The sequence below is a fragment of the Oryzias latipes genome, chromosome 4, assembly GCF_002234675.1.
Source record: "Oryzias latipes chromosome 4, ASM223467v1".
Taxonomy (NCBI): domain Eukaryota; kingdom Metazoa; phylum Chordata; class Actinopteri; order Beloniformes; family Adrianichthyidae; genus Oryzias; species Oryzias latipes.
Genome location: NC_019862.2, coordinates 17,013,124 through 17,040,071, shown reverse-complemented (window position 1 = coordinate 17,040,071; position 26,948 = coordinate 17,013,124). Strand labels below are relative to the sequence as shown.

Sequence of the window (26,948 nt, the reverse complement as noted above, 5' to 3'; positions counted from 1 at the left end):
TGGTGCAGGGAGGCTAGGATGACCCTCAGGAATGCCATTGTTGGGTCTCTCAATTCCCTTTCCAAATGCACCGTGCTCTATCAGACTGATGGTCCCTTTTAGCAGAATGCGATATCCACGGGTACCATGGCGAGGGAGGGGAGAATTAGTCCATAAAAAGCCCCAAATAAAAGGCTGTTCTCTCTGCTCCGTCTCCCCTCTCCTGGGCTGGAACGGCAGGAATGTGGCAGGCAGACCGGCTGGCCCTCAGAGCTCTCAGCTCCTAATGAATTTTAAGACCTTTTTCATTCAAAACAGGGTGCCAGCTAACTGTAAGCCGCCTGGCCGAGCACTCAGAGGGGGATAAGAAGAGAGATGTGGGAGCACAGGATGACTGGAGGAAAAAGAGAAAGAGCAGGACTGCCAATGTGAACTGGCACCTGGGCAGACTTCAGTATTGGATATCCCCTGACAGAGGAAGATAATAGACCAGTCCGCATGAAAAGTCACTGTGAAAGTATTCCTGACCCCGCCATGATGGTCTTAAGAGAATAGAGGATATGTGAGATAAAGACTGAGTGTAGGATAAGGGAAAAACAGGTTAGTGAAATTCATTCAAACAAAATAGGACATTATAGAGAAAGGATGACATTTGCGTGTTTAGATCTACATTGAAATTTGGCCCTTGGCAGTCATTTAGGTTACTAAAGTCAGAAAACACACTTTCTGAAATGTAAAACATATGAAATATCTATTTTCAGCCCTGATATAATGTAATGTTGATTTTGACAAAACATCATTTAGAAAAGGTGCATAGGTGCCAAGTTCATGCTGAAACACGCTAGTAGTTTGTTTGGGAACCACACAAATTATTATTACCAAAGAAGAAATATGAGAATATTTAGCCAGTATTTGGCAACTTGGTAGAATAAAGAAGCTTTTAAATTGTAGGGGCCAACACATAAAGGTTCTTGGTTGAATTTAATCTAGGATAGTTCTGTGCGAAGGTTTTAGGTTGGTTTTCTGTCATCTTCCTGTTATCCACAGATGTGCTCATAGAGTGGATTATTCAATTTCACATGTCTGCTGGTCTGACTGTGAGCACGCCTGGTGATCTGTTCCTGTTGTAAACCAACCCTTTCCCACTAAAGACACGGACAGGATCCCACTATCTCATAGGAGGGGACATGTATGGAAAATAGATAAATGTAAGATATTGGTGTAATAAGCTTAAGAACAACCGATGTCGGTTGTATTCATTAGCTGCTTTGTAGTTAAAGAACACCTGCTGTTATCTCTGACAGTAACTTGGCTTTGACCCCAGTACTGTAGGTACAGCAAACAGACAGGGTTATGAGTTTGAGTTATCTTTTGATATAATGTTACAATGTACAAGACATGGGATCCAGGTTTTGACATACTTCTGTCTGGGAACTTTCCTGTCATGTATTCAGTTACAGTCGTGTGGGGGAAAAATCAATAGACCCATAAAATGGAACAGTGATTAAAAAGTGCTGAAAATGTGCTTTTGGCCATTTGTATTTGTAAACTGTTAATTCATGGTATATTTCTATATATGTAGTTTATTACCCTGACAGCTGAAGGCACATATTTTAATGGAAAGGGTATTAACTAGCATTTCCCAAGACTATAGCAAAGACAGAGACCTGAAAATGTTAAATTATTACATAACAGTGCTAATGTTCATTTTTGGATCTGCTTTCAAGAAAGAAATATGTTCATTTATTGAACTCTCCAAGGTTATGTATTTATTGTAGTGCCTTCTCTTAATACAGTAAGATTGCTGAGCAAGTCCTTTACCTATTTTATTCAAATATTAATTACTTGGGCCATCTTACTCCCAATTCATCAAAAGTTACAAATAAACCGATTAACAATTAAAAATTTATCTAAAAAACTGGTGAGACTGAGTATAATATACGCACTATATTTATATTGATTATGGCAATATTTTTTGCTACATTGAAGGGCTCAATTTTCACACCATTGTTTGTCTTCAACAGAAAGGAAATCCAAAACAATGATAATACCATAAGTTTCATATTCTCTGGTTTTCCTTGAAAAAAAGCTGCCTTTAACATGCACTTACACAAGCACATTTGGAATTTAAATTGATCTACATGGACTCAATGCCTTGGTTGAGTCCTCTTGAACAATAGACACTGTCACTTTAAAGAAATCGGAGGCAAAAATTTGTCTTGTGCTATCCAGAATTTTGGAACGATTTGAGGCAAAGGCTAAAACGTGCCAAAAACAAGATAGAGAAAAAAAAATAAGGAGGAAGCACTTGTGTGTAATGCCTGATTAGGAAAGATAAGCCCTCTCAAGAAGATCAAATCAGTTCTTATCTCCCTGACATGAAATAAACACACACTGTTCGCTGCACGCTGGCCTCACAGATTCTAAAGAATGCCAAAGGTATTTTTGAAAATATCTCGAGTTTCTGACTGCGTTGTAGGGATTGATGGAGAATTTCTGATGGAGAGGAACAGCACTCCTCTAATTTGACACTCAAAAACAATATATTATGTGATGTCAGCAAACATTCAAGCATGCACTTGCTCTTTACTATCCCTGACTCAACCTTTGTATTTATCAGAAGCATATCTACAACCTCAGTAAATGAAAAGCAGAGGAAGGCTTTGGGAACTTGCAAAAAAGAATTGACTGGGATTAACTGCTACTTATCGCTAATGTGCTCCATTCTATTGCTGTCAAAGCTAGTAAGAAAACCCAGTTTTTTGGAAGGACGCCTTGTTCTTTTTCGGTAGATGAAACTCGAAAATGAGTTGAACTGCGGAAGAGAACTACAGGTGGAAAGCTTAGCTCATTCATGGAAAGGTAATCATTTGGAAAATTGCCAACCACCTGTGCTATCAAAGTCTGCTGTTTACACCATTTATTTATAGAAGGAAATTTAAAATTAAACATGAACATGAGTAATAATAGTTGAAGTTTCACTCCAATCATCTTTTGATCTATTTTAAAATGGTTTCCAGTGATCTTTTAATTACTATTGTGCTGTTTTTAAACAAAATTAAAAAAAAAACTTTTGTGGCTTTCTAGGACATAGTTTCTGCAAGGTAACAGGAGTTCAACAGAAATTCACCTGAGTTGTGGCTGGCCTGTGCTCATTTCCCATCACCCCTTTGTTTACACTCTCTTCCACTAGCTCAGACATGGAAAAAAACAAAGGTATTAAAGGATCTATTTGTCTAGTGGATGCTCTGGAGTGGAGCAGAACTGGGAGCTTGTGGCCCCCAGATTTTAGTTTGTACGTAACAACTACAATCCTTTTTCGAAATGCATTTTTTTCCGTCTGGTCCTGATTTATGATTTGAAATAAATAAATACTCAGAAATGCAGTTTTAATCCTAAATCCTTTATTTATGTCCATCATCACGAGAAAATGCTACAAGAACATGTTAAAAACACCAAAAAAACAAATTTTTCATTGGAGTAGGTCTTTAACCTGTTGGAACAATACGCAACATTTGTGTTTTACATGAAGTAATGTTGGTGCAGGAGGGGAATAAAGTGTATAGAACTCAAGCCTCTGTTATTGTCTTAAAAGCAGTCTACCTGAGTGACCTTTTAGTTTGACTTTTTGCTGATAAGGAGGCGCAGAGGCTCCATGTTCTTTCAGAATCACTGTTAGTAAGCTTAGGTCATCGTGAGATATGACTGGTGGAAACACTGATGCTCTTCCTAACATGATCGGCTATGGAAACTACTCCAGAGGGAACCCCTAAAAACAAGACAATAAAATCTCGTTGGGCGGTCAGACAGGAGAACAGAGCAGCCAGGGTTAAGCCAAAAACGGTTCTCTTCCCTCTTATTTGGGTTAAGCTTAAAGGAAGTATAGACGAGAAGTGACTTTCCATAAAGGGATGAATTTCATAATAAAAACTAATGTTAGTTGTTGCAGCCATCCTTGAACTTCCTTCCTGTAAATGTATGAAACATCTCCTAACCCACACTGAGAGGACAGGAACAAGCATTTCCAAAGTTTATGTTGGTCCGTCATCTTCCATGCTTCCCTCACCAAGTGTCTTGTAAAAATTTAACATTCATCCCACAAACAGATATAAATTCATGGCTTATAGAAATTATGTCATTGCAGCTTGTTGAAAAGAATCCTGTGGTCAGATGAATGAAAGTGAGAGGAATCACATGGCTTTAACAGTGGGGTTGCAGTTCAAATAAACATGGAAATAAAGGCAAACCTAGTCATCTTATGGGTTTGCTCGGCCTTTCCTGTTGCTCCATCCCCTCCACCAGACTCTGAAAACACTGATTATATTCTCACTTTACTGGCACCACACAGAGATAGGTGGAGGGGCCTCAGAATTGCTGCTTCTTATCCCACCTAAGAAAACCCTCAATGGATTAAGACAACTTGGGAAAGTTATAGAATAATTTCAAACTTGCCATTTCTCTCCTAGTTTTTGGTAAAGGTTTTTGCAGCATAGTTTCATGACCATCTCTATGTACACAGCATATATGGCTTTATGGGACAGAGATGGTCCTGGTCAGAGTCTTAATAATCAAGTGATGGCTGCTGACCAGGGCTGCTTGTTGCTTCTTGTTTTTCTGGATCCTTCCACTGTTTTTGATACCATTGACTATAACAGCTTCCTAGGTAAGTTGGACTTACTGGGACCATTCTCTAGTTTTTTAGTCACCTCACTGTTGGAGCCAATTATGTGGCACTTTGAGGTGTTATCTAAATGTTAAGTCCATTATACAAAATGCGTTATTATAATAATTTACTGTCTCTCTTATTAGGACTCCTGGAATTACAGAGGCCTATTTAAGAAACTGTTTAAATGAAGTTCAACAGGTTGCATTGTGTTGCAGGGCAGACATATTGCAAATAGATAAATAAAAAAACTCCAGCTAACCTATACATTTTTTTTTGGACTAGATGGGAAAAGCTGTATTAGTGAGTAATTCACACAAGCGCAGAGACAAATCGGACACTCCAGTCTACTCCAATAGAATTTGAACCAGAAATAATTGAACCACCATACTATTTTACAGACACTAATGTATGAATGTGTATGAATTGGACAATTGGAGTAGGATTTGTAAGACATTTTGGACTTTGGAGAAGATGAGTTGGAAAAGCACTTTATAAGTGCAAGCCATTCACCATCCAACAGTGACCCTGTCCATTTATTTTCTAAGCACAATTCTTCCTGTTCAGAGTTGTCGCTTATCCCATCTGAGAGCTAAAACGCAGCATGGACAGCCTGTTTTATTCCATGGCTACACAGAGCAGAAAGACAAATTACCCTGAACACAGAACTTTGAAGATTCCATCTAAATCCAGTCCAAGACTCCCGTTTGACCCAGTTTCATCAAAGTTGGATTAAAGCTTTTCAATTTAATGGGCTGTTTGTAGGGTCTTCTTGTCTAATCTAGAGGGTGAATCACGTTGTGAAGACCCCATGTGTATCATGGGGACTAAAATAAAGATGTATTTTTAATGTTTTTCTTTAATCCATCTTTGTAAGTCCCCTCCTGTGAAGATCAGAACCAAAACCAAGTTAACGTTGATATACCAATATTTTTATTCTGATCCAACATTGTTAGAAAGGTAAACAGTAGACATGATTTTTAAGCTACATTCATAATGGGCATGTGATGTGCATTTAAGAATGGGCTAAACGCCATTATTGAACACACGTTTAACATATGGTGGATTGTGGCTACCCAATACTAGCACATTTATCTTCTGTTGGAAGTGTGAAATGTCAAAGTGGTGCAAATCTTGCTCCAGGCTTTTTCTTTCACAGCTCTATTCTGATATATCAAAGACTTGGTGTCATACAATTCTGGCTGGGCACAAGCCACAATTATTATTTCTACCCCATGATCCATTTTCAAACGTTTGGCACCTAGATGAATGAAAACACCATTCATAGACGCCGTCCATGTATCACTACCAAATCTGAGGCCTTCACTGGTCAAAGTTCAGCTGTTTTACCCTTCAACACACATTTAATTGCTGCATGTTTTGTATTTAGAGCGGACTTAAAAACTTGCATAACGACGTGAATATGAGAGTTTTGAATGTGGAAGCCCGAAATGTGCATATACACACGTTTACATAGACTCAATTGAAAGTTGGTTTAGAGGACGATGTGACAGGACGTAGCATTAGGGAGGTGGTACCAACCGAAAACTCGATAGGTACTTGATTTCATTGTAAGTTGTTGATAAATAAAAGCCATAATATTATTTAAATATGAATCATGAAGATGCAGACTTTATTAAAATGATGTTGAAACCTTCACCTAATTGCATAAGAACAGTGTCAGAATTTTAAATTATAAATATTTTGCTTTCAATTAAGTTTAACTGTGTTTATGTGTTCTTTTTATGATTGTAGACCGAGGCAATGAAAGAAGCTTTAACGGATCTCAACATGAACATTGTGGAAATTGCAGACGAGAATGCAACTCTAGATGGAGGAGATGTTCTCTTTACAGGTAGGTGTCCCCCCACATTCACTTGTACTTTATTGGTTACTATTGCAAAAAAATAATTTACTGATTGACAAAACATTTAAAACACGTTCAGTTGAACTGATCAAATCTACATGCTCCTTGCCTTTTAGTTTTAAACATGTAAGACAAGCTCAGTTCTCTGTTTCTGATGATATTACTATAATTTAGGACAATTTAACATGCTGGTTCAACTTACTGGTCCTGACCATCTAAATGAATTCAGATCACATCCAATCCTAACTTTCTTAATAGGAGAAGGCACCATCAAAAATGAACCTGATTGTTCCACCTCAAGCACAAGAACAGCTTAGTGGTGGCTGCTTAAGGAGGGAGAGGAGGAGAAAAACCTGTAATTACTGCATAATGGCTTATTTCATATGGAAGGTTAAGAGGGCAGAGTGAGTTACGGTTGCACAAAGAGACATTTCCAACCAGTCTAGACCTAAAACGGTACAACTGCAGAGATTACTCAAATTATTCTGAGCTGTAAAAAGTTTAAATCTTAAAACAAAACAAAGTATTTATGGTTTGACTGTGGAAGCTAATTAAAAAATAAGAAATAGATTTTTTATTTCTGAGACAGTACATCTCAGCCCAAATTGTAGGACATATTTGTGTTCACTTTAAATACTTTTTACCAATATTTATTTTAATGTGTCAGGTTCAAAAGAAACAATAATCAATTTTGAGAAATGTTTCAAAAAACTAAGGTTTTACAAAACAACATTTTAATAACTGAAAAAACTAAAATCAAACAGCTTAAATGCTGGTTTTAACATGACCTCACATGTTGGAGTAGTGCCTGCTGTAAACATATAGCCTGCTTTGGGTTTTGCTGTTTTTAGAATAAGCAAACTCCACAAAGCTAAGATGAAACCATAGAGCCCTTTGAAGTCATTTTACAACAAGTTATTAACACTTTTTCTCAATCTTTGAAAATATTTAGTCTGCACAAACTGGGACACATTATTGAATGTTTTCCAGCAGGCTTGCTTTAAGGTAGTTTCTGTTTTTTTCCCCTCACAAACATAAAGTGAACCCGTGGTTGCCAGGGACAACAAAACAAAAACTGTACAAGCAGTTCTCCAATGTTTTACCGTTGGCAGTTCAGGTTCAGAAGGGTCAAGTCACATCGGATTTTTATGTATGGCCATGAGCATGCCAGAAAAATTCCAACGTTCGTTAAAAAATAAAACGTGTTGTAACAGGATGGAAACTAAATTCAAGTGCAATAATGCCTGAATTTTATTTATAGCTTTGATGTATCCACAAATGAAGTGCTGGGTTTTTTCATATTAGAAAACAACTTCTGCTACCAGATTTACCCCAGAGTTTTTCTACATTTCCTTGAAAAAACTGATGAAGAAAAAGGTAAAATAGTCAGTTATCTGTAGTTTCCAAAGGGCTACATTATGCCTGTAAGTGTACTGCTTTTTTGCTTTTTGTATTCCCCATAAACAGATGTTTTTGACCTCTGTAACCTGGTGCATCAGCATTGCTTGCACAAAACAAAAACTTTCTACAGATCAATAAAATTATTTTCTATATAAAAAAAGAAAAAGTAGTTAAAAGCAACAATATCTGTTACAGTTTTGGAAATACGAGTTGAAATCTTTTTTTATATACACAGAACATTAAAAAAGCACACCTAATTGGATTTCTAGACACTGCTGTGGATCCTTTCAGCTAAAAGCGGTTTCACATGTCAGGGCTTGAAACATTTCCTGCTGGCAGGAGTCCGGCTAATGGCTCACGTTATGGAGGCATAGCAGCAACTTAAGGAGCCTGTCCCAGAGCTCAGACATTCACAGCTCTTTCTGTGCGCCCAACTTTTCTACAAGTGTTAAAAAACAGCTGGTTGCAGCTTCCTCGGCTTCACGTGCTCTCTGTGTTTGGCTGACATTTAAATGTTCCCATTGCGAACTGATTTGAGATTTTCCAGATTTCTATTTGTCAGAAAAACGTCACTTGTGTTTTTCTTTGTAGGGCGAGAGTTCTTTGTGGGTCTCTCCAAACGGACCAATCAGAGGGGAGCAGAGATTCTTGCTGATGCCTTTAAGGTGAGCTGAATACCTGAGAAGGGTTAAAAAGTGGAAACTTAACGCATGAAAGCAGTTTTTCTAACGCCTTTCATAATCATCCTTTTACATTACATCCTTCCACATGCAATCAAATTTCAGAATAAAATAGGACGACTCAGATTGATTCTCAGACATAAAGGCTCTAGGCCAAGAGGTAATAGTATCCCGGCACCATTCATCTTCCTTTCATCACTTTCCTCTGCATTCATTTTTCTTTTATTTCATTTCCTTCTCCATCCATATCAACCTCTCCTTCACCTCCACTTTTTAATGCACTATCATCCTGAAGTCCAACATCCATTTATTACACGAAAACTGTTATTTAAGGTATGTTTTTCTTTAAGATAACCTAAAGAATTGGGATGGGTCGAAGTATATATATTTGGGATTTAAAGTAAGTCCCACAAAGCAGAAATCCCGTACAATAAATCTTTTCAGTGTGGTATTCATCATCACTGGAGCTGCAATTATTGATTGGAGCTGCTGTAGGATCCTACTAGCAATTAACGGTAGGAGCTCTGGCACAGACATCGACTGACTTTCAGCCAGTTTTAATTGAACATTCATTTAAACCTGGAGCTGGGGGCTTCTGTTCCCTGTCAACAAACAAGACCATGATTTGTAATTAAAACATTTATCTGAACTGGATTATTGATATTTTACTATTTTGAAAAGGTTAGCAGTTTTTATAGTTTGTTAGTCTTTTTGTTCATTATTAAAGCTCTTATGTAGAAGAAAAGAGAACTTTAATTGGTCCCATTACAGGGAATTTGCTTTACTATAGCTCCAAAAACAACAAATGATGAAAAAGAAAAAATAGCAGATAATAAATAGCAGTATTATTCAATAATTAATAACACTAAAATGCAATAAATAACACAATTTCAAGTGTTCATTGTCTATGACACATTGTAGAGTCTGGACGCTGACAGAAGATCTGTAAGATCTGCTAAAGTGCTCCTTCCTGCAGCGAGGATGTTTCAGTCTCTGACTGAAGGAGCTCCTCAGTGCACTGTAACAATCTCATTTAAAGAATGATAATGAAGAGGATTGTCCGAGATGGATTCTGGTTTCTGCCACATCCGCCTTTCACCCAACAAAGTCACAGACTCTATGGGACATATCCATGGGTGAAAGTAGATTTTTGCTTATGTCAGTACTATAAAAAAAGACATCAATGTAAATCTTTTTAATAGCAGTAGATTCAGATTATGGGTGTAATGATGAATTGATACATTGATTTATCCAACCAGATTGATCTGTCTCAGGCAAGTTGTCAATTGAATCAAATTAAACGATACCATTAAAAAATTGTTTCAAAATGAAATAAATTGATTATTATGTTGATCTTGAGAAAATACTATTTGGATTGAGGTATGGAGGTTGATTTTATTATAACATAAAAATGACCAAGTGGATTGCAGCAGATAAAACACATGTGATGCAGCAAAAAATGATCAAGCCATTATTACACTCATTATTACATGACTTTGAATTTTTCAAAGTCATGTGACCATACATTGTGGAAGAATGGTGTAATAATGTTCTGTTTGGATTATTTTGATGTGGAAAAACAGAGGACTGAACTTCATGAAAGTAAATGTGAATGGATTTACCCTTAATTCTTGTTTACTTGTTTGTTTGTACACATAATTTATTTACACTTGATTGTCTTGCAAGAAATACAAGTAAACTTCTGGAAAACTTCACCTGCACTGTTCAGTACCCAGATATTTATCTCTGAGTCACACTGGTAGAATTTTTGGCCAAAAATGTCCTGGATTGATTGTAGGTCAGTGAATCAGATGGTCAACCACAAATTATGATTTGAATCAAATCATTGTTAAAATGAATTATTACGACACCAAATGAAGTTAAGAATAAATGGTAAATGGTAAATTGCGTATACTTGTATAGTGCCTTTCTTCCTACAAGGACAAAGCGCTTTACAGTCACAGACCCATTCACCCAGTCACTCACACATTCACACACTGGTGGCGGCTCCGCTGCCAAACACCGGCGCCCGCCTACCACCAAATCTTGATTGTAAATACAACCATTGATGGGGCTTTGTCAGAAAAATATTTTAATTGATTTAATTGTACTGAAGAACTTGATGAATGCATGAAATACACCTCCTCCTTTCTCATAGTCATCTTCTCTACTAATTTTAGCTTGTACATCTTCATCCTCATTTCCAATCTTCCTCTTTAACAATATTCCCTGCATTGTTTTTTTTCCAATGACTTTTTCAAATAAAAAATAATTTCGTTGCTGCATGTTTCACTTCTACCATTGCATTGGGTTTTATCTTGAACTATCAGTCACAACAGTGTTGAGAAAAATGTAGGAATCATTTATTATTTTTCTTGTCCCGTTGCAAACTAAGTAACCTCCAACTTGCACAGAAATATGCCTACTTGACTGGGAATGAACTGAGCGTCCACAGACAACAACTCAAACGTACCCTTTAAGTCGTTGATGCTCAATGTATTTGTTTAGGGAAGTGACAGACGCTATGTCCGAATTACCGTTACTACTGACTACGTAGTGCACTTGTGCATTTGCCATTTTGTAGTGCTGTCCGAATTTACAATTCCAAAATCGAGTATACTAGAAATTATCCAGAAGTCTCTGCGAAAAACCAGTGTGCATCGATTTTCTCCAGATCTGTGAATATAGACCACAATGCATTGCGTCTGACAAACTTTGCCCAAAAAATCTATGTAAATGTATTTTTTTAATAAATCATCAATGAAGACAGTATTCATAAATGGTCATCGATGCCGTCATATTCGCCACTCTGTGAAAGAGGGGGAAATGCTACATCTTCATCATAAATAAACTCTTTAAGAGTCCCGCAAACTCTGAAGGGCTCCAGTCTCCTCTGCCTCTTCTCTGCGATCTCCAGTTGCTTCTCTGACGGAATTTTGTTGTCAAGCAAACTGAATGTGTAAACAATGCACCAGCAGACCGCTTCAGACTCAGAAGTGGTGGAAAGCAGCTCAAAAGGGAGTAGAAGGCCATCACAGTCACTGCATGTAAAATAAAGAGAGAGTTCCTATCAATCAAAAAATGGGTTAAAAACAAGAGAAGAACAAGTATTTATTCGGTCACTCTTTCTGCAAACATGTAAAATGTGTCAGAGCACAAATTAAATTGCTCAAAGCAAGGATCTGGCACACAAAATTCTTTCTCTTTATCTGTTTTTGTTTCAGTGGAACATTTAAGAGTATCAAAAGAACCAATATGTGACAATACACATCTCCTTTTAGCTATAAGATTAGGAACTTGATTTATACTCGTCTAATTTGTTTAAACCGAAAATCTTTTTTTTACGATGACAAAAAACTCTTGAATCTTAAGACATGAGACTCGGGTTAGACTGGAAAAAGTGTCTTGTTAGCACATTAGTCTTACTGTGTTTTAAAGCCAAACCAAAAGCATGGATTTGTTCCAGAACAACAGGTTACAGAGAAGTTTTGATTGATCCAAGAAGGTTTTTAAATAGCTTTCACTGTCAGAAAAGCTTATTTAGACACGTAGTATATGGAAAATCCAGTCTCAGGATGCATTACCATAATATAAAGCGGGTAGATATTTGATGTTTCTAGTTGTTGAGGAACAACTAAGCCGCTCAAATTGTTTAATGCATGTTTGTGTAAGAAGTGGCAAAGAGCTGACTAACACACAAAATGAGAGGTAGGTCATGATGTCAAGAGTTCAGCTCATTACAGTGAGCTAATCTGCTCTATTCCACTGCTTCTATCTTCCTGTCTGTATCTGATTTGAAGTCCTCATTATGGATTCCTCTGTGTTTCGAGTTATCTTTGATAAGATGAGACTTAATGATGCGTCTCCAGCAAATGACACCAAGGAAAAATCACTTAAGCGCTTTATTTTTTATTAGTTTTTCCGTTTTTTATCAGATTGATTCATCCTGTCACTGTTGGTTTTTCCTTTGATTATCAAATTACAGATCACTTTGTTGCCAAGTTTGTTTAGTGCTCAACAACTGCATGCAGATGTACAGGGTAGTTTCTTTGTGGCTCCTACAGGGAGCTCACACAGGGAAATACCAGCAAACACTGTTGTTTTCTTTGAGTTCCTTTGTTTCACCTAAGAATTGCTAATTCCTCATTTCAGCCAATAAGACACATGTGGGTTAAGAAGCAGCATGCTCTGCTTTCATTTTGTTTTAGTCAATAAAAAGCCTTCCTGCTCAGAACATGGCTCTAGATCAGAGTGCCGCTGCAGATAAAAAGCAAATGCTTCTTATCCTTTATCCTCTTTATCTTAATAACCACAGAAGAATGGTTTGTACTTGTAATTTTACACAGAAACTTCCTGTTCGTGGTTAAGGAATGGAGAAAGTTCACATTAAAGGCTTGAATTCCCAGGACTCGTCTGCAGACCCTCTGAACAAGAGCCAAGGAAGGGGTTCAGAAAAACAACAAGGATGGGGTCATTGAAACTTTTGGCGTAGTGAACAGCTAAAGGCTAATCTCTTATTATTTCATAAACAGCAAAGGGAACTGCAGTGCAGTAACTGTGCAAACAGAGGAGTCTGAATGGAAACTTGACAACATGAATGGAAAAAGTCACAATGAGAGGCAACAATGGAAAATATTCCTGTAAAATACCTTAAAATGTTGCATGAAACTGAAAATAATTTAAAGAAAAGTGGTCAAAGCCTTGCATGTAAAGAAAAAAAAAATATATATATTTATATATGTATATATATATATATATATATATATATATATATATATATATATATATATATATATATATATATATATATATATATATATATATATATATATATATATATATATATATATATATATATATCCCAAGCCTAAATATGTCATCTTTTAAAGTCAGGAAGGAAAGTTTCCTATTGTATTGTTAGTTAAAGTACAGTTCACTTCAGAGTTTACTGATTTAGAAGGACCCCACTCTGGCTTCAGGAAGTTTCCAGAGAGTGAGTACTTGAATCAAATGCACAATTTATCAACTTTAGAATGGGAATACCGATGACTGTTTTAACTTTTCAAATAGAAACCTCAGTCTTGCAAAACCATCAGCTTTTAACCCATGCTTTATAGAATAGGCCGGTCCAAGATCAACTGCATAAAGTTGGAGAAACCCAAAACAGAATTCCACTGATACTCCTGTGCAGCGAAGAGGAGCCGTATTTCTGTCAGTGTGATTCTCCTGTTAAATGGCCTTTTAACATTTTTTGGTTGAGTTATCTGAAACAGTTGTTTTCTCAGAAGTGTGTTTTGTAGTACTCTCAAAGGAACATGAAGTTTTAATGGCGGAATGTCATTCTTGCCAAACGTGTAAGCACCATTGGTGCTGTTTCCCCTGCACATTTACAAACTAGCCAGAAATACCTCTAATGCCAAGCTTCATGGGCTGCAATAAATATTTTCTAAAGATCCTTTGAAGTGTTTATTGATGCAGTTCAGATTAAAATTTGAAATATGCACCACTATAAAATTTTCCTCAGGCGCCTTGACCTCCAGTTGGCTGCAGTGATCAGCTGCAGGCCTGTTGGGTATCGTCTTGACAGGTTGTTTTTTTTTTCACCTCAAAAAAGTATTTGAATTGTAAACTGATCGTTTGCTTCTCTTTTTAATATGAGCGGTTTTGTGCAACACCTTATCCACTGAGATTATTAGTGATTGGATGCCACTACTGTAGAGTCAAACCATTTTTAATTGACTAAATTCTCACAGGGTGGACCTCACTTCTTGTCAGTGCACAGAAACACAAAACAGGCAAGAAATGTCTGTATAAAGAAAAACCTGCTATAAAAATGTTTGTAGCTTCAGGTGAAACTATTCCCCTTATGTGAACCCTGCAAATACAATTAAAGTAAACCACAGTCATTCCAAACTACAACTTTATTGTTACAAAATAAAACCAAAGCGCAGCAGTTTTTAATGTGAATAAAGCTTATTCTTTATGCGTTACACAGTTAGCTATGCTTACACTGTTTGTAACAAACATCCTGAACAAACACAGCAGGTTACTCTGTAGGTTAATAGAATTATGGCCAGTTAAAGTAATCGTTGATCATAGAAACATGGCTGAATCAGCTTTGTACAACATTTTATTGACAAAGCTGCTCAATGCCAAGGCTTAGGAAAAAAAAAACAACAACTTCCAAAGCTGTGTTTATGACACTTACAAGAAATAAACTTCATCCACTGTTCCCTTGAGCAGAGAAAACAAAATAACAGCTCTCTAATGTCAATAACAACGTTGAAGATATTTTAATAAATTCGAAAAGTTGTATTGTTGCCTCTGCCAGACACTTGATGGAAACATTATTTTTCCCAAGTGGAAGCTGGAACAACCTACCTTGCTACCTTTTGCGTTGTTTCTTGCGGCCCCATTTTTTCTAAAATTTAGGATTCTAAATAACAAAATTTAGAAACTCAAACTCTCCTTCGGTGAAGAAGCAGGGAAACTATTGCTAAGTTGTAATCTTAAGATTTTCAGGTTTGGTTATAATTATTGCAAAAATATACATTATTTAAAATTCTCTATATAAAAAACTAAACAAAAACTTCAACTAAAAAAAGACGAAATGTTAAAGTCACTAGTCATTCTTCTTGTACCAAAAAAGGATAAAGTTATCATCCCTTACTTGTATTTGTCCTTTATGGAGTTTGTTATATTCTGTTTTGCAGGACTATGCTGTTTCCACGGTGCCAGTGCTGGAAGGGCTGCACCTGAAGAGCTTCTGCAGCATGGGTGGACCAGGCCTTATTGTCATCGGCTCCAGTGACCCAGCTCAGAAGGCCCTCAAAGTAGGAAGTTTTCTGGGGCTGAAATGTACATAAGCTTTCACCATTTGTAGTCATGGAAACATCTAAATCAGTTTACTGGTAATGTTTTCTGGACTGACGCAAGTTAACACAGCTGATTTGGTTTGTCTAATCCTCAGCTTGATACGTTATACAGAAACACTTGCATCTTGTGTTTCTTTTTAGTCTTTTAGATTTCACAAAGTTTCCAACAAGACAGGACATTGCTCTTGTTGATTTAGACCAGACTCACTGCTTTTTAGCGCTTTTAATCCCTTCGTAGAATTTCCAATTCCATGCTAATCTGCAGCTTCAGCAGATGTCCTTCTAATAATCAGTCTGTCCTCGTTGCTATAAAAGATTCCAACACCATTTAGTACAAGTGCAGCAGCAGAAATCTCAGGATTTAAAAGAATGACAAAATAAGGGGGGGGAAAAAACAGCTTACATTATGACACAAAAAAGATTGGTAATTTACATCAAGAGTCCAATAAGGCTCGGCCCATCCTTCCCCTGCAGTTATCCCTTGAACTCCAAAATGTCAGCATGTGTGCCTTTTTTAATGGTACACATGAGTTAAAATTAGTGGAGTATGCAGTTGTACAGCATACTATAAATCATTTCTCAAGCATGAAGACACACACTTAAGAGCACACACCCTTGGCCTTGACAGATCCTCTCAGGAAGATTGCCTAATTAACCTCCAAGTGGAATAACTCCCCCTACTGGTTGAGTTCAAAACAGAGAGTCAAGAAAGAATGTTACCCAACAGTCAGAATATCTTCCCAAGGCCAAAAAGCCCTGCTTATTAATCTTTGCTTTATACTAGAACACATTAATAAATGAACAGACCAATTATTTTTATTCTCTAGAATTTACTTATTACATCTTTACCCTATTTGTTCTCCTCAGTAATTAGCTATTTGAGTGAGGAGTGGCCTTCAGCAAAACTCAATGGCAGACTGCTTGTCTGATCAGGGTTTACGTCACCGCCTCTTGCAGCAATTAGCTTCTGTTTTAAAGGATTTTTAACAGCCCTGCATTTGTAATTAGGTAATGTTCTCGAACAGAGGGGAGTGAGATCTAGTGAATAGACTTTTAATGAATTCAAACTGCTTGTTTTGGATATAGATGCAGCTCTGATGGGAGTGAGGCTCTTAGTCTGTGCGCTTTTGGAACAAAGACTGTTTTGTGAAACCTAAAGTCGGAGCTTGGCTAAGTAATGTTGTCCTCAGGGAGCTGTATGTTTTGTCTTGGATGTTCACCACTAAAAGTGGAGGATCTGACCTGATTTGAAAAAAAAAAGTTTACATAATAAAAGTAGTTGGATACTGAGTTACAATTATTTGCTTCTTGTGTGATTAAAAACAGATCTCTACAGTGGTGCATGTTGACCGGATGGATTGTATCGTCACATCTGGGGCCATCAATGCCAAGCTTAACACATAAAGTCATCTGCCTGAAATATGGCCTTCTTCACAGGCTGCAGCACCCACTCCCTATACGCCCACAGCCCCTCCCTGTAGTTGACGGCCGAGCAAGTTTTGCGTCATAAGTCAACCCTTTGTTCCTAAAACCCCATTTGATTCATGAAACCATAACTCTCTGCTTGTCAGTGTTTGGTCTCCACCTCAAGGATTCTTTCAGACTCCAGTTTCATAAATGATGTCATTTCTCAGTGTAGTGGAATTTTCTTCCTCTGGGCTTTGTTTTCTAGAGCTGTTACTTTGGTTTTGCTTCATTTTATATTATGTTTCCATTGGATGCTCGTAATGATTAAAAAAAATAAATGTTAGAAAAAAGGGACTGATGTCAGGAATTAGGAAGTTCTCCACAAAAACAGTACATTTGCAGAAATGACCTTATAAAATGAGAGCTAATTCTAAAAAAAAAAAGAAAAAAGATTTTTTTGCTACACAATAGGAACTAGGCAGTAAAATACTTGATATTTATCTGACAGACAAGTTTGTTCATTTGCATTGTGTCCTTTATACTTGTCAAAGCACCCCATGTGTCCCACAGGGCTCTGAACGAGAGACAATTGTGTTTTTCTTCCTACATGGTCTCCTCCGACACTGTTATCAAAAAACCATGGTATTCCTCTGCTATGCAATTAACACACAACTTTATCATTGATATCTAGATCAGACCAGATCAGATTGTATTAATCCAACCATACAATTTGGAGCCAGATGCCAGACGAGGAAGATGAAGACGTTAATGTACCTACTTGTCTGCAAATGGATGCATCAGAATGGAGTGGAGCTGGTCGACCTTGGCCCACCCATTTCAGGTGCTGGATCAGAACTGTGAGCCTTTTCAAAAGGCATTTTTTTAACATGCACCTGATTCATTACAATCTGAATTAAGAAAAACACGCAGCTTTACCCTTAATTTGTTTTATATATGTCCTCCATCATGAGGAAAATGCTACAAAAATTTGTTGAAAAAACACCAAAATCATGTTTGTCATTGGAGTAGGATTTTATTGTCAATTTCATTTGCAACAAAAGCCTAAATCTATCCATCTGCTGCTCACCAGCCACAGTTGGTCTCTGATCTACCAATAATACTACATTTTTACAATTAAATTAGTTTGGGTTTTTTGGAGGAGGGATATATTCTCATCTGACAGAAAGGATTGTATTTATTCCCCACGTAACCAAACAGTTGCATCACCAGGAAAGCCCAAGAAGAGCAGTTACATCTTTCGATGACGTCTATGTCAAAACCCTAACAAACATTCCTGGTATATCCACAGGAAGCTGTTTCAATCTCCTCTTGGGATTTGGAAGAACCCCCCAGCGTTTTGTATTCTGGACATGCTAGTGGTGTTCGGAGAAAAGGGGATTATTTTGAAACTTTTTTATAAAAACTAATCTGATTATAACGGGAAAGAGCATCACTTCCAATAAGTTGACATCGTTTTTGTTAACCCCCATCCAAATGGGCATTTTCTTGGCTTCCAGGACATTCTCTGATTTTTGTGCCTCTGACTGAGCACATTTGGCTGTCCAGTTTCCAGTTTTAACTGGATCTTGGTCGCCATCCAGCAGAAAGACACGGTTGACTTCCTGATGTTGTTTGACAGCCTGAATGGTTTTGTAGAAACTCAGGGTTCTCTTTTGTCTTTTAGTTGAAGTAAAACTCATCTAATTAAAGTACTGATTATAAACCATCGAGGACAAGAAAAGCACCCTGGAAGCATGACAAAAGGTGTGGGACATTTTTCTTGCACCGCTCAAAGACAACCTTTTCTTTTGCTCTTTATCAAAAAAGTTGTTTTTCAAGGAATTAGTGTGTTCTTTTTTGGTGGAGTCAGTGTTACATCTCAGTGTGAGGAGAACTGGTGAGAACTGGTGTTCTTTGCTTAGTGCTGCTGCAATCATGTAACACACGACATGTGACTTACCCATCCCTGAAAATGTATCTTTCGTAAGGCAAATAAAGTACGTAACCATATCCTTCACCATAAACAGCTAAAGTAGAACGGTGTGTTGTGTCGGGGGGGTGAGTCCAGGAAGACCAGGTACCAGTTGTTCCAGTTAAGAGCCCAATTGGCCTGAGGAAAGAAGCTCCTCCTCATCATCTCTTTTTTTGCCTTCAGGGAACAGAAACATTTCCCTGACCTCAACAGAGAAAAAAGTCCATTGTTGGGATAACTGAGGTCATTCAGTATCATTTCTTTGCTGCAACACTGCCCACACTGCCTCTTCTCACAGTTTCATTTGCACCTTCTGTAAAGATTGGGGAGTTTTTTAGCCTTTCTTTTTTTACTTGGTGTACAATTATGGTATTTACAGCTCATAAAAGTGACAGATTTCCTTTTCTTTCTGTTTTAAGTCAGCATCACTAATGCTATTTCCTGTTTGTGAAAAGGATTTTCCCAGAAAACCCTGACAAAGTGCTCATAACAGCACATTTGCTTTCCGCTTAAATCCTTTGCTAACAAGTTATGTTTTTTATTTTATAAAGACCCAAGTCATCTTTATTTGCAGAATCTTCTTGCAGGAGTTAACTTTTATTGTAAACGCCCTTTTGGAGTGAAAGTGGATTGAAATGAAACTTTCTTTGGCTGCAAAAATTATTTTGCCAAAAAAAACAAAAAACAGCACCGTTTCCTCCCAGTGATGTGCGTCATCCCAATTTCTCACAGCTACAAGTCTAAATTTATAAGTACGTCAAGGATACGTCACAGTTTTTTGATGCTATGTGTAATGCATTTAACAGAGTGCACAGTTTTGTGAGACTTTTATGCCGCTTCTCATATTACTGGCTCGACACTTCCTCCCCCCTCCCCGTCTCTGAGGCATCAGTCTGCACATGTTCTACTCATAAACATTGAGAGGCACCTGCCTCATTTCTGGTCATAACATCCTCAAACTCCCGACTTCCACTTGATTGCATCTTCTTCCCACCTTTTCATTATGTAAAAATCCAAAGGGTTGCTAAACCAGAGTACCTGTCTGCATCTGTGTTCTCACAATTGGCTCCTTGAAAAGCCTCTTGCTTTTGAACTAAACATCTAGTCCAGAGGTCTGCAAACTTTAGTGCTAAAAGAGCCATTTGGTCCAGTTTCTTACCGACCAAAAACCCAGCAAGAACGTAAAAAAATATATTTTATGGTTAATCTGGGTGTTAAGCAATTAATTTCTGAAATTTGAGTTTTTATTGTTTACAATAACTAAATTATATCAGTGTTTTATTTTTCTGTGTATATCTTTTTTTACGTGTTAAAGAATTATATACAAGCTCCTTTCAAAATAAAAAAGCAGATTTACATGAACTAAAATGTAAAAAAAAACTTGACATTTTCTATCATTATACCCTGATCTTTTATCTTCATTTACCATCAAAAACAAACATAACAACAGTAGTGTGGAATCCATTTTTAATAAAGCACAACAATTATAGAATTAAGAACTTTTCCTCTCAACAGCAACTAGACCCTGTTGTGCAGCAGAAGACAAGAACATGAGCTTTACGTTTATTCTATGATGAACCACTCTGACAGTAGATTAGACCATTAGCCACCAGTTTGTTTTTTGACATCTTAAAAATCTAATTATAAAAGATGAAACTTAATTAACTTAAAAATATTAACTAAAGCTATAAACTCCTTTTTTATCTAAATTGTTAGCAGATATTCATTATAGTCATTGAGCCATATTAAAGGAATGAAAGAGCCACATGTGGCTCTGGAGCCTCAGGTTGCAGACCCCTGGTTTAGTCAAACATCATGTAAACTGGCAAGCTTTGTTTTCTTACTTAGGGGTCACTTTATGTCTCTGACTGCTCAGATTATGCAACAAATGAGCGACCATCGCTATGACAAGCTGACCGTGCCTGATGACCTCGCCGCGAACTGCATCTACATGAACCTGCCTGACAAGGGCCACGTGCTCCTGCACTGCACCACGGATGAGTTTCCAGAGAGCGTTAAGGTAACTTCTGCTAGCTTAACTTAAACACATTATTACAGTCATCCACAATCCTGCGGTGAGATGTGTTGGAGGATGGACCACCTTTGGAACATCCAGGTCAGTTTTAGTGGCTTTGATTTTGAGAGAACTGCTCTTTATCTGGTCCAGAGGAGGAAAAACCGCTGAACCCTGCAGAACCATACTGACCACAGTCAGGACTGTTTTCTTTCTCAACAAAGAGACCTACACTTTGAGGGGAAGTGACACTTTGCCGTCAAATTACCAGTAAACATCCGAATTTGGTGCACGCAGAGCGTAAAGATGCACATTATAAATGTAACAACTCCTAAACATATGTTGTTTTTACGTAGTCATAAATCTGCAGATAATGCAACAAAATCTCCAAAAAGCTTAAATTTCTTTGTTTATATTTAAGCCTTTTGGAGAACAATGTGGCCGCACAACAAAGTTTATTTTATTCTTGTTCCTGGATATTAACAGTACACTTAACTGCAAGTCTTCCTTTATCATAATAGTGCTCAGGCTCTTTCTCTGACATAGAACTACATTAATATCATCAAATTTGACTCTCATCCTTGACACATATTTCTTAAATGCAGCTTGGCTGGACAGTAGCTCTGTTGTTTTGATGCTTGAGGTCACTCCACATTGCAATAAATCAAAGTATTCTCACAGGAATAAACCTGCAATCTGCAGAAAACGGCACTCAGACCTCAAAATGTACTCTGTGGTTGAACCCCTAAGCCAAGAAAGTTCTTTTTAGAGAAAGGAATTCACTAAATTACGCGTCTTTAGACTCTAATCCACAGCGAGGTCTCAGAGGGACCTCAACTTGTGCCTGATAAAACGGATCCGTTTATTTTATGCACATCTGAACGAGACATTTGAAGTTTCTGGGAAATGTGTTCTCCCTTATTGCCATTGAAACTTACCAGAAGTTTGACTTGGAATTTAGCCTTTGATGTGATTTTATGAACGTGAAATGTAAAAAATATTAAGAGCAAAACGCGCAGTCAAACAGCAGGAGCTTTTTTTTTTTACTGTCTGCTGTCATGTTGCACAATAAGAACATGTTTCCCGAGGGAAACCGATGTAGAGATTTGCCAACACAATTATCCTGAAGCGCTGCACGACATCTGCTCCTTTCTTACCCCAAATACTGCCTGTCCTGACCCCTGGTCTATTTTTAGCTGCTATTAAAGTTGCATAAGAGTCCTCCCCTAACAAAGGCGGCAGATCATGGGAGAGGACTGGTGGGGTCAGGAACGGGTGGAGAAGGGGCATCTTTAATTGTCAACAGTGGGGAAGATTTGAGAGGTTTCTGCTTTAAAATGAACAAGGGGAGAAGAAAAAAATAGGGTTTGGTGAAAATATGCCAATCTCCACCAAGCAGGACTGAGTCAACTTGACCCGATATATAAATCTCAACCACCATAATGAGAACTTGGCTGGAAATGATTGAAAAAAGGACACCCTTTGGATTCAGAGGTGCTATAAAGAGCAGGGGATTTACGGATGTTGAGTTAGGGGAGTTTCGTGAAAGCTCAATCTATCCTGACTTACAGCTCTGACTGTGAATTTCTTTTTTTTCCTCCTGTTATATGGTCGCAGTAATACTTGTCCATTAATCATTCTGGCCCAGAGAGGAAAGCATAAACACCTGTTGATTTTTCCTGAAAGTCAAATCCTTCTGACTTTCACACCACTTTTTTTTTCCACATTTGAATCATGTTTTTTTTTTTTTTCGACCCCAAATTTGCTACTCAGATTCCCAGATTCCTTGTGTGGTACTGTGTGATTCTTTTTCAAAGGCTGCATTTAGCAGCATAAAACACGGTTTGCACGCTTCTTGTTCTCTATAGGCACCAAAGATGAATTGTTTGACCAAATGTAGGCAGAACTGAAGATGCTCCATTGTTTCAAAGTTTTTGGATTTATTGAGAAATGCATCGATGGACTATGCTGTTAATGTACTTTTTTTGCCTTTGCCCACACAGTTGGGTAAGAATCCAGCAAAACAAGCTAAGGATTGTTGCAAATGTTCATAGGCTGTATCTTTGGTTTTGAGCATGATGTAACCCTTGTGCTATCCTAGGCACTTTAACATTGGGAGTTGGGTCATCTAGACCCACTAGACAGTGCGCTGAACCTTTTTTCTTCAATGATTTGTGAACCTCACTGGTGTCCATGGATTACATGAAATCCTTTCCACCTTTATCCACCTTTGTCATGGTAGGGAGAACATGTCAATGTAAGGGTGGGGTCATAGGGTAGCACAAGGGTTAAAATGCACTGAATTAGGTCTAAAATATATGGTTTGTTGAGTTAGAACCACATTCATATAAATAGTCCCTGATGTCATTCATTGGATTCTGCATGGCAAACAATAAGGCCTGAATTAGAATGGTTACGACTCAAGTCTACTTAACTCAACATTGTTCTATATACAGCATTGAGGTAAGCTCAAGTATTCCATTCAAAAAACAGATGACCTCCCCCAGCCTATGTTGGTATGGATTGAAAAAAGAAAAGTACGTTCAAAAGGTTTTTGACACCACCATGTACGTGAATTTAGTTTTTTGGTAATAAATGAACATTTTTAACATTGGAGTCAATGGAGAATTGCACTTATCTGACACCTTCCTCCAGTGGTTTTCTAAGGAACTGTATCATATGATACTTCCTGGTTAGCATCAAATTTAGAATGAAAAGTTGAGGGCTTGGTTAGAACTCATCCACTCCCTATAAGCACAGTTCAAGACCCATGTATCGTCTCTCCATCCTCAATTTACTATATTAGAACAAGGCTCCATCTTGGATGATTTCTAGTATTACATATCAGATCAGCTTTGATTTCTGGCTTTGGATCAGAACTTTAGTACACCACCAGAAGCTCTGTCAGCCATATTGCATCATGACACATAAATGAGTTTAGTTGGTCCCCTCGGCTGAGCTTTAAGGCCTCACTCTGTATCACAGCAGGGTTGAAGAAAGATTGTAAAGAGAAAAATCTCCTGCTTTGGACATGCAGTAGGAAAACAGTGGTTTTCTTCTGGAAAATGTCCACAGGGTGACACACTGCTTTACAAGGGTCTTTAGAGAATGTTGTAATAGTTCTCACTCCCACTTTTTTTCAGCTTTTGCCTGGAGACAAGGAAACCTTTAATGTTGGCTCTTTAACTTCATGTGTCTCTTCTGGGCTTTGTACCACAGGAAAGTAAGAGTAAACAAGTGTTGCAGACCTTCTCTGCAGGAACAACTTCTCTTATGTACTAGCTAATTGTTTAAAATTTTACTTAATATAACCAAAATGTGTTAGTTTTATTAAACCCCCTCCTTCAGATCATCTTTCAATCTGTGTCCCCAGTGGTCTTTTAATTATGATTGTGTCATTTTAGGCCAAAAAAAAAAATAAATTAAAAACTTGTCATTTTCTTGGACATAGTTTCAGAAATTCTACTCTGACTTGAGGGGATGGACCGTTGACTCAGAGTGAGCCCACCCCCACCCCCATCCCCACCCCCATCCCCATCATCCATCTGTCCACATGCTCTGCCACTAACTTACAGCCCGTAAAAAGCCCAACCTAACATTAGTGTTGCAACAAAAGTGGCGTTCAATATCAGCCATATAAGCATCCACACATTTGTTTATACAGCATGAAACTTTTTTGCCAAGTGTTTTGGCTTATATTTGATTTTACCACATGAACACAATTTAGATAGCTTAGAAAGCTGCAGTTTGATGTCCATGCTCTATCTTTGATGTCAGTTATGCTCCAGTTGTCAAAGACTAACACAGTCTTTGCAGTTTTGCAAAACAGGCTGTCGGCTCTTAAAAAGTGTTTCACTCAGGGAAATTCCCTTTAAGGAGCAGGGTCCATAAACAAAGATGCCTGTCTTGTAACAATAAACCAGTGCATCCTACTAAACAGCTCTCTGAAGCCCAAAAAAAACCCCAATTTGAAATCCCTGAGGTTTTTTCTTTTTTCCCGAATCCGTTTTTTTAGAAGTTGTTCCTACAGAGATGGAGGGTCTAAGGGCAGGGATGAATTTTAATTGATTTTTAAGACTTCATGTTCTTTATGATTTCATGTTTATTAGAAAGCCCATTGAGACGACTATTGTTGTAATATTGGGCTATACAAATACAATTGAATTGAATCTTTGGGATCATAGGGTTGCTGGAGCCTGTCCCAGTTACCAGTGGCCAAAGGCATAGTACACTCCATTGCAGGGTCTTGTAGAAATGCAAATAATCCTTGATATGTCCAGGATGTAACTTCCACTTCCTCTTTTGTCTATATGCCTCGTAGGTCTTTGAGAAGCTAAAGGACCACATGCTGATCCCTGTGTCCAATCTGGAGAAGGTCAAGTTGGATGGAGCCCTCACCTGCTGCTCTGTGCTCATCAACAAGAAGAAGCCCGACAACTAAGCCCGCTCTCTAGAGGTCCTTAAGTGGGAGGCAGACAAACGAAATCTGTCTGAGCCTATTATAGAGCCAAGATTTAGAAAAAAAAAAAAAAACCTGAGCACTTAAATTATGTAGTATGAAACAAAATTGATTGGAAATGAAAGAAATTAGACTTATATGGAATGTTTGCACAGTGTGACAAAATGCACACGACTAAAAACCTGATCATAGGATACAAAGATTGAATGTTAATGAAAGTCACTTTATATTAAAAACCCCGCCACCAAAAAGAATGTGAAAGAAGTGAAACTTCCAAAGATTTTGTCCTTTTTAAAATGTATGAACATGTCAAAGACAAACTCATACAAGTCTTTATACTTATATATGACATTCACACATACCATATATACACTCAACAACATGCAACATGTCATTGAAGCACTATATACCCATGAGATACAGAACACAGACAGAATTAAACTAAAATGGCTTAAAAAGTGTCAATAGATGTTGGATTGCACATAAAAAATTAAACTGTGAAGCAGTTCAAACTCTTTTTTTTTTCTTTTCCCCTCAGAGCACTTTGGAAAAGTGATTAAAAATGTGTTCCTAAATCAGATGAGGGATAGATAATATCCCATAATTAGACACTTAGTTGTTGGGCTCACATGGTTTTCAAGCCTTAGCTGCTGCCTGATGTTCACAACTCTGTCAGAGAACCACAAGGAAGAGCTCTGGTGCTGGAAGCATCAGAACATCCAGATCTGTGTAATGAATACTTTGGGTGCTATTGTAAAGTATACTTACTATAAAGTTGTAAACAATACAGTTATATTCCTTATATGTTTAGTTGATTGCAAAAGTAGCTAACATTTTTCACCACAATAACTGTGAATCCATTTTTCGTGTCTTAGTGTACTCATGTATGTGTCTAGGCCTGTTGAATAACAATAATTTGAATTTTGTAGGAATTTGACGTCAGATTAAGATGCACTAAACTAATCCTGCTTCCAGTGTAAGAACTACCATCAATGTGTTCAGTTTTGAGGTTGTGCAAATCAGGACTAAAATAAAAAGTAGCTTAGTTCTGACTACATTTTCAAAATAAACTAAAATTGTAATATTGCTGCATGATTCGGTGGTTTGTTCATCAAATTCTGTTTTTCCATCAGAGCGCATCATTTACTAATTTACGGTATAGTGTCATAGGAATTTTGGCTGAGTTGTGATCTCATTTTTTTTTTTGGCTTGGATGCTCTGTGTATAGGCTTGACCTCTGTAGACTTTAGTCCAAACTTTAGTGGGTGTGCATTTCAGGCTCAACAACTTTGCAGAAACCTGCAAAAATGTTATTTCAAATATGATTTTGTTAACAATGGAGTCTGTGTTAGGAGTTTGCTTTGGGCATTGCATTTCCTTGCTTGCTTGTACATGAAGTTAGACTCAGTGAGTACAAAAATGCCTAGGCTTTGGAAGTAACTAAATCATCATTCCACCACCACCATGCCTGACCATTGGTATGAATAATTTCAAGTTTAGAATTTAAAGCTTACCAAACATTGTTACTTATGGGTCTGTAACTTAAGTGTCATCTGTTTAAAATGTGTGCTGTTGGGATTAAACAGGCTTTCTTCAGGCGATCTCTCCATGTAAACACACTTTGTCATTAG

The 26,948-nt window shown here is 37.5% G+C and overlaps 1 protein-coding gene across 3 annotated transcripts in view; it reads left to right on the top strand.

Annotated features, from left to right (window-relative positions):
• Positions 1 to 26,412, top strand: part of ddah1 (dimethylarginine dimethylaminohydrolase 1) — a 90,984-nt gene extending 64,572 nt beyond the window's left edge. For all 3 annotated transcript variants that reach the window (XM_020702490.2, XM_004068032.4, XM_023954336.1), the window contains 5 exons: positions 6,398 to 6,497; positions 8,502 to 8,575; positions 15,304 to 15,423; positions 20,721 to 20,864; positions 25,180 to 26,412. In XM_020702490.2, coding sequence (XP_020558149.1) covers positions 6,398 to 6,497; positions 8,502 to 8,575; positions 15,304 to 15,423; positions 20,721 to 20,864; positions 25,180 to 25,299 — 558 coding nt within the window. In that variant the 3' untranslated portion in view covers positions 25,300 to 26,412. The remainder of the gene's footprint in view (positions 1 to 6,397; positions 6,498 to 8,501; positions 8,576 to 15,303; positions 15,424 to 20,720; positions 20,865 to 25,179) is intronic.
• Positions 26,413 to 26,948: the final 536 nt, after the last annotated feature.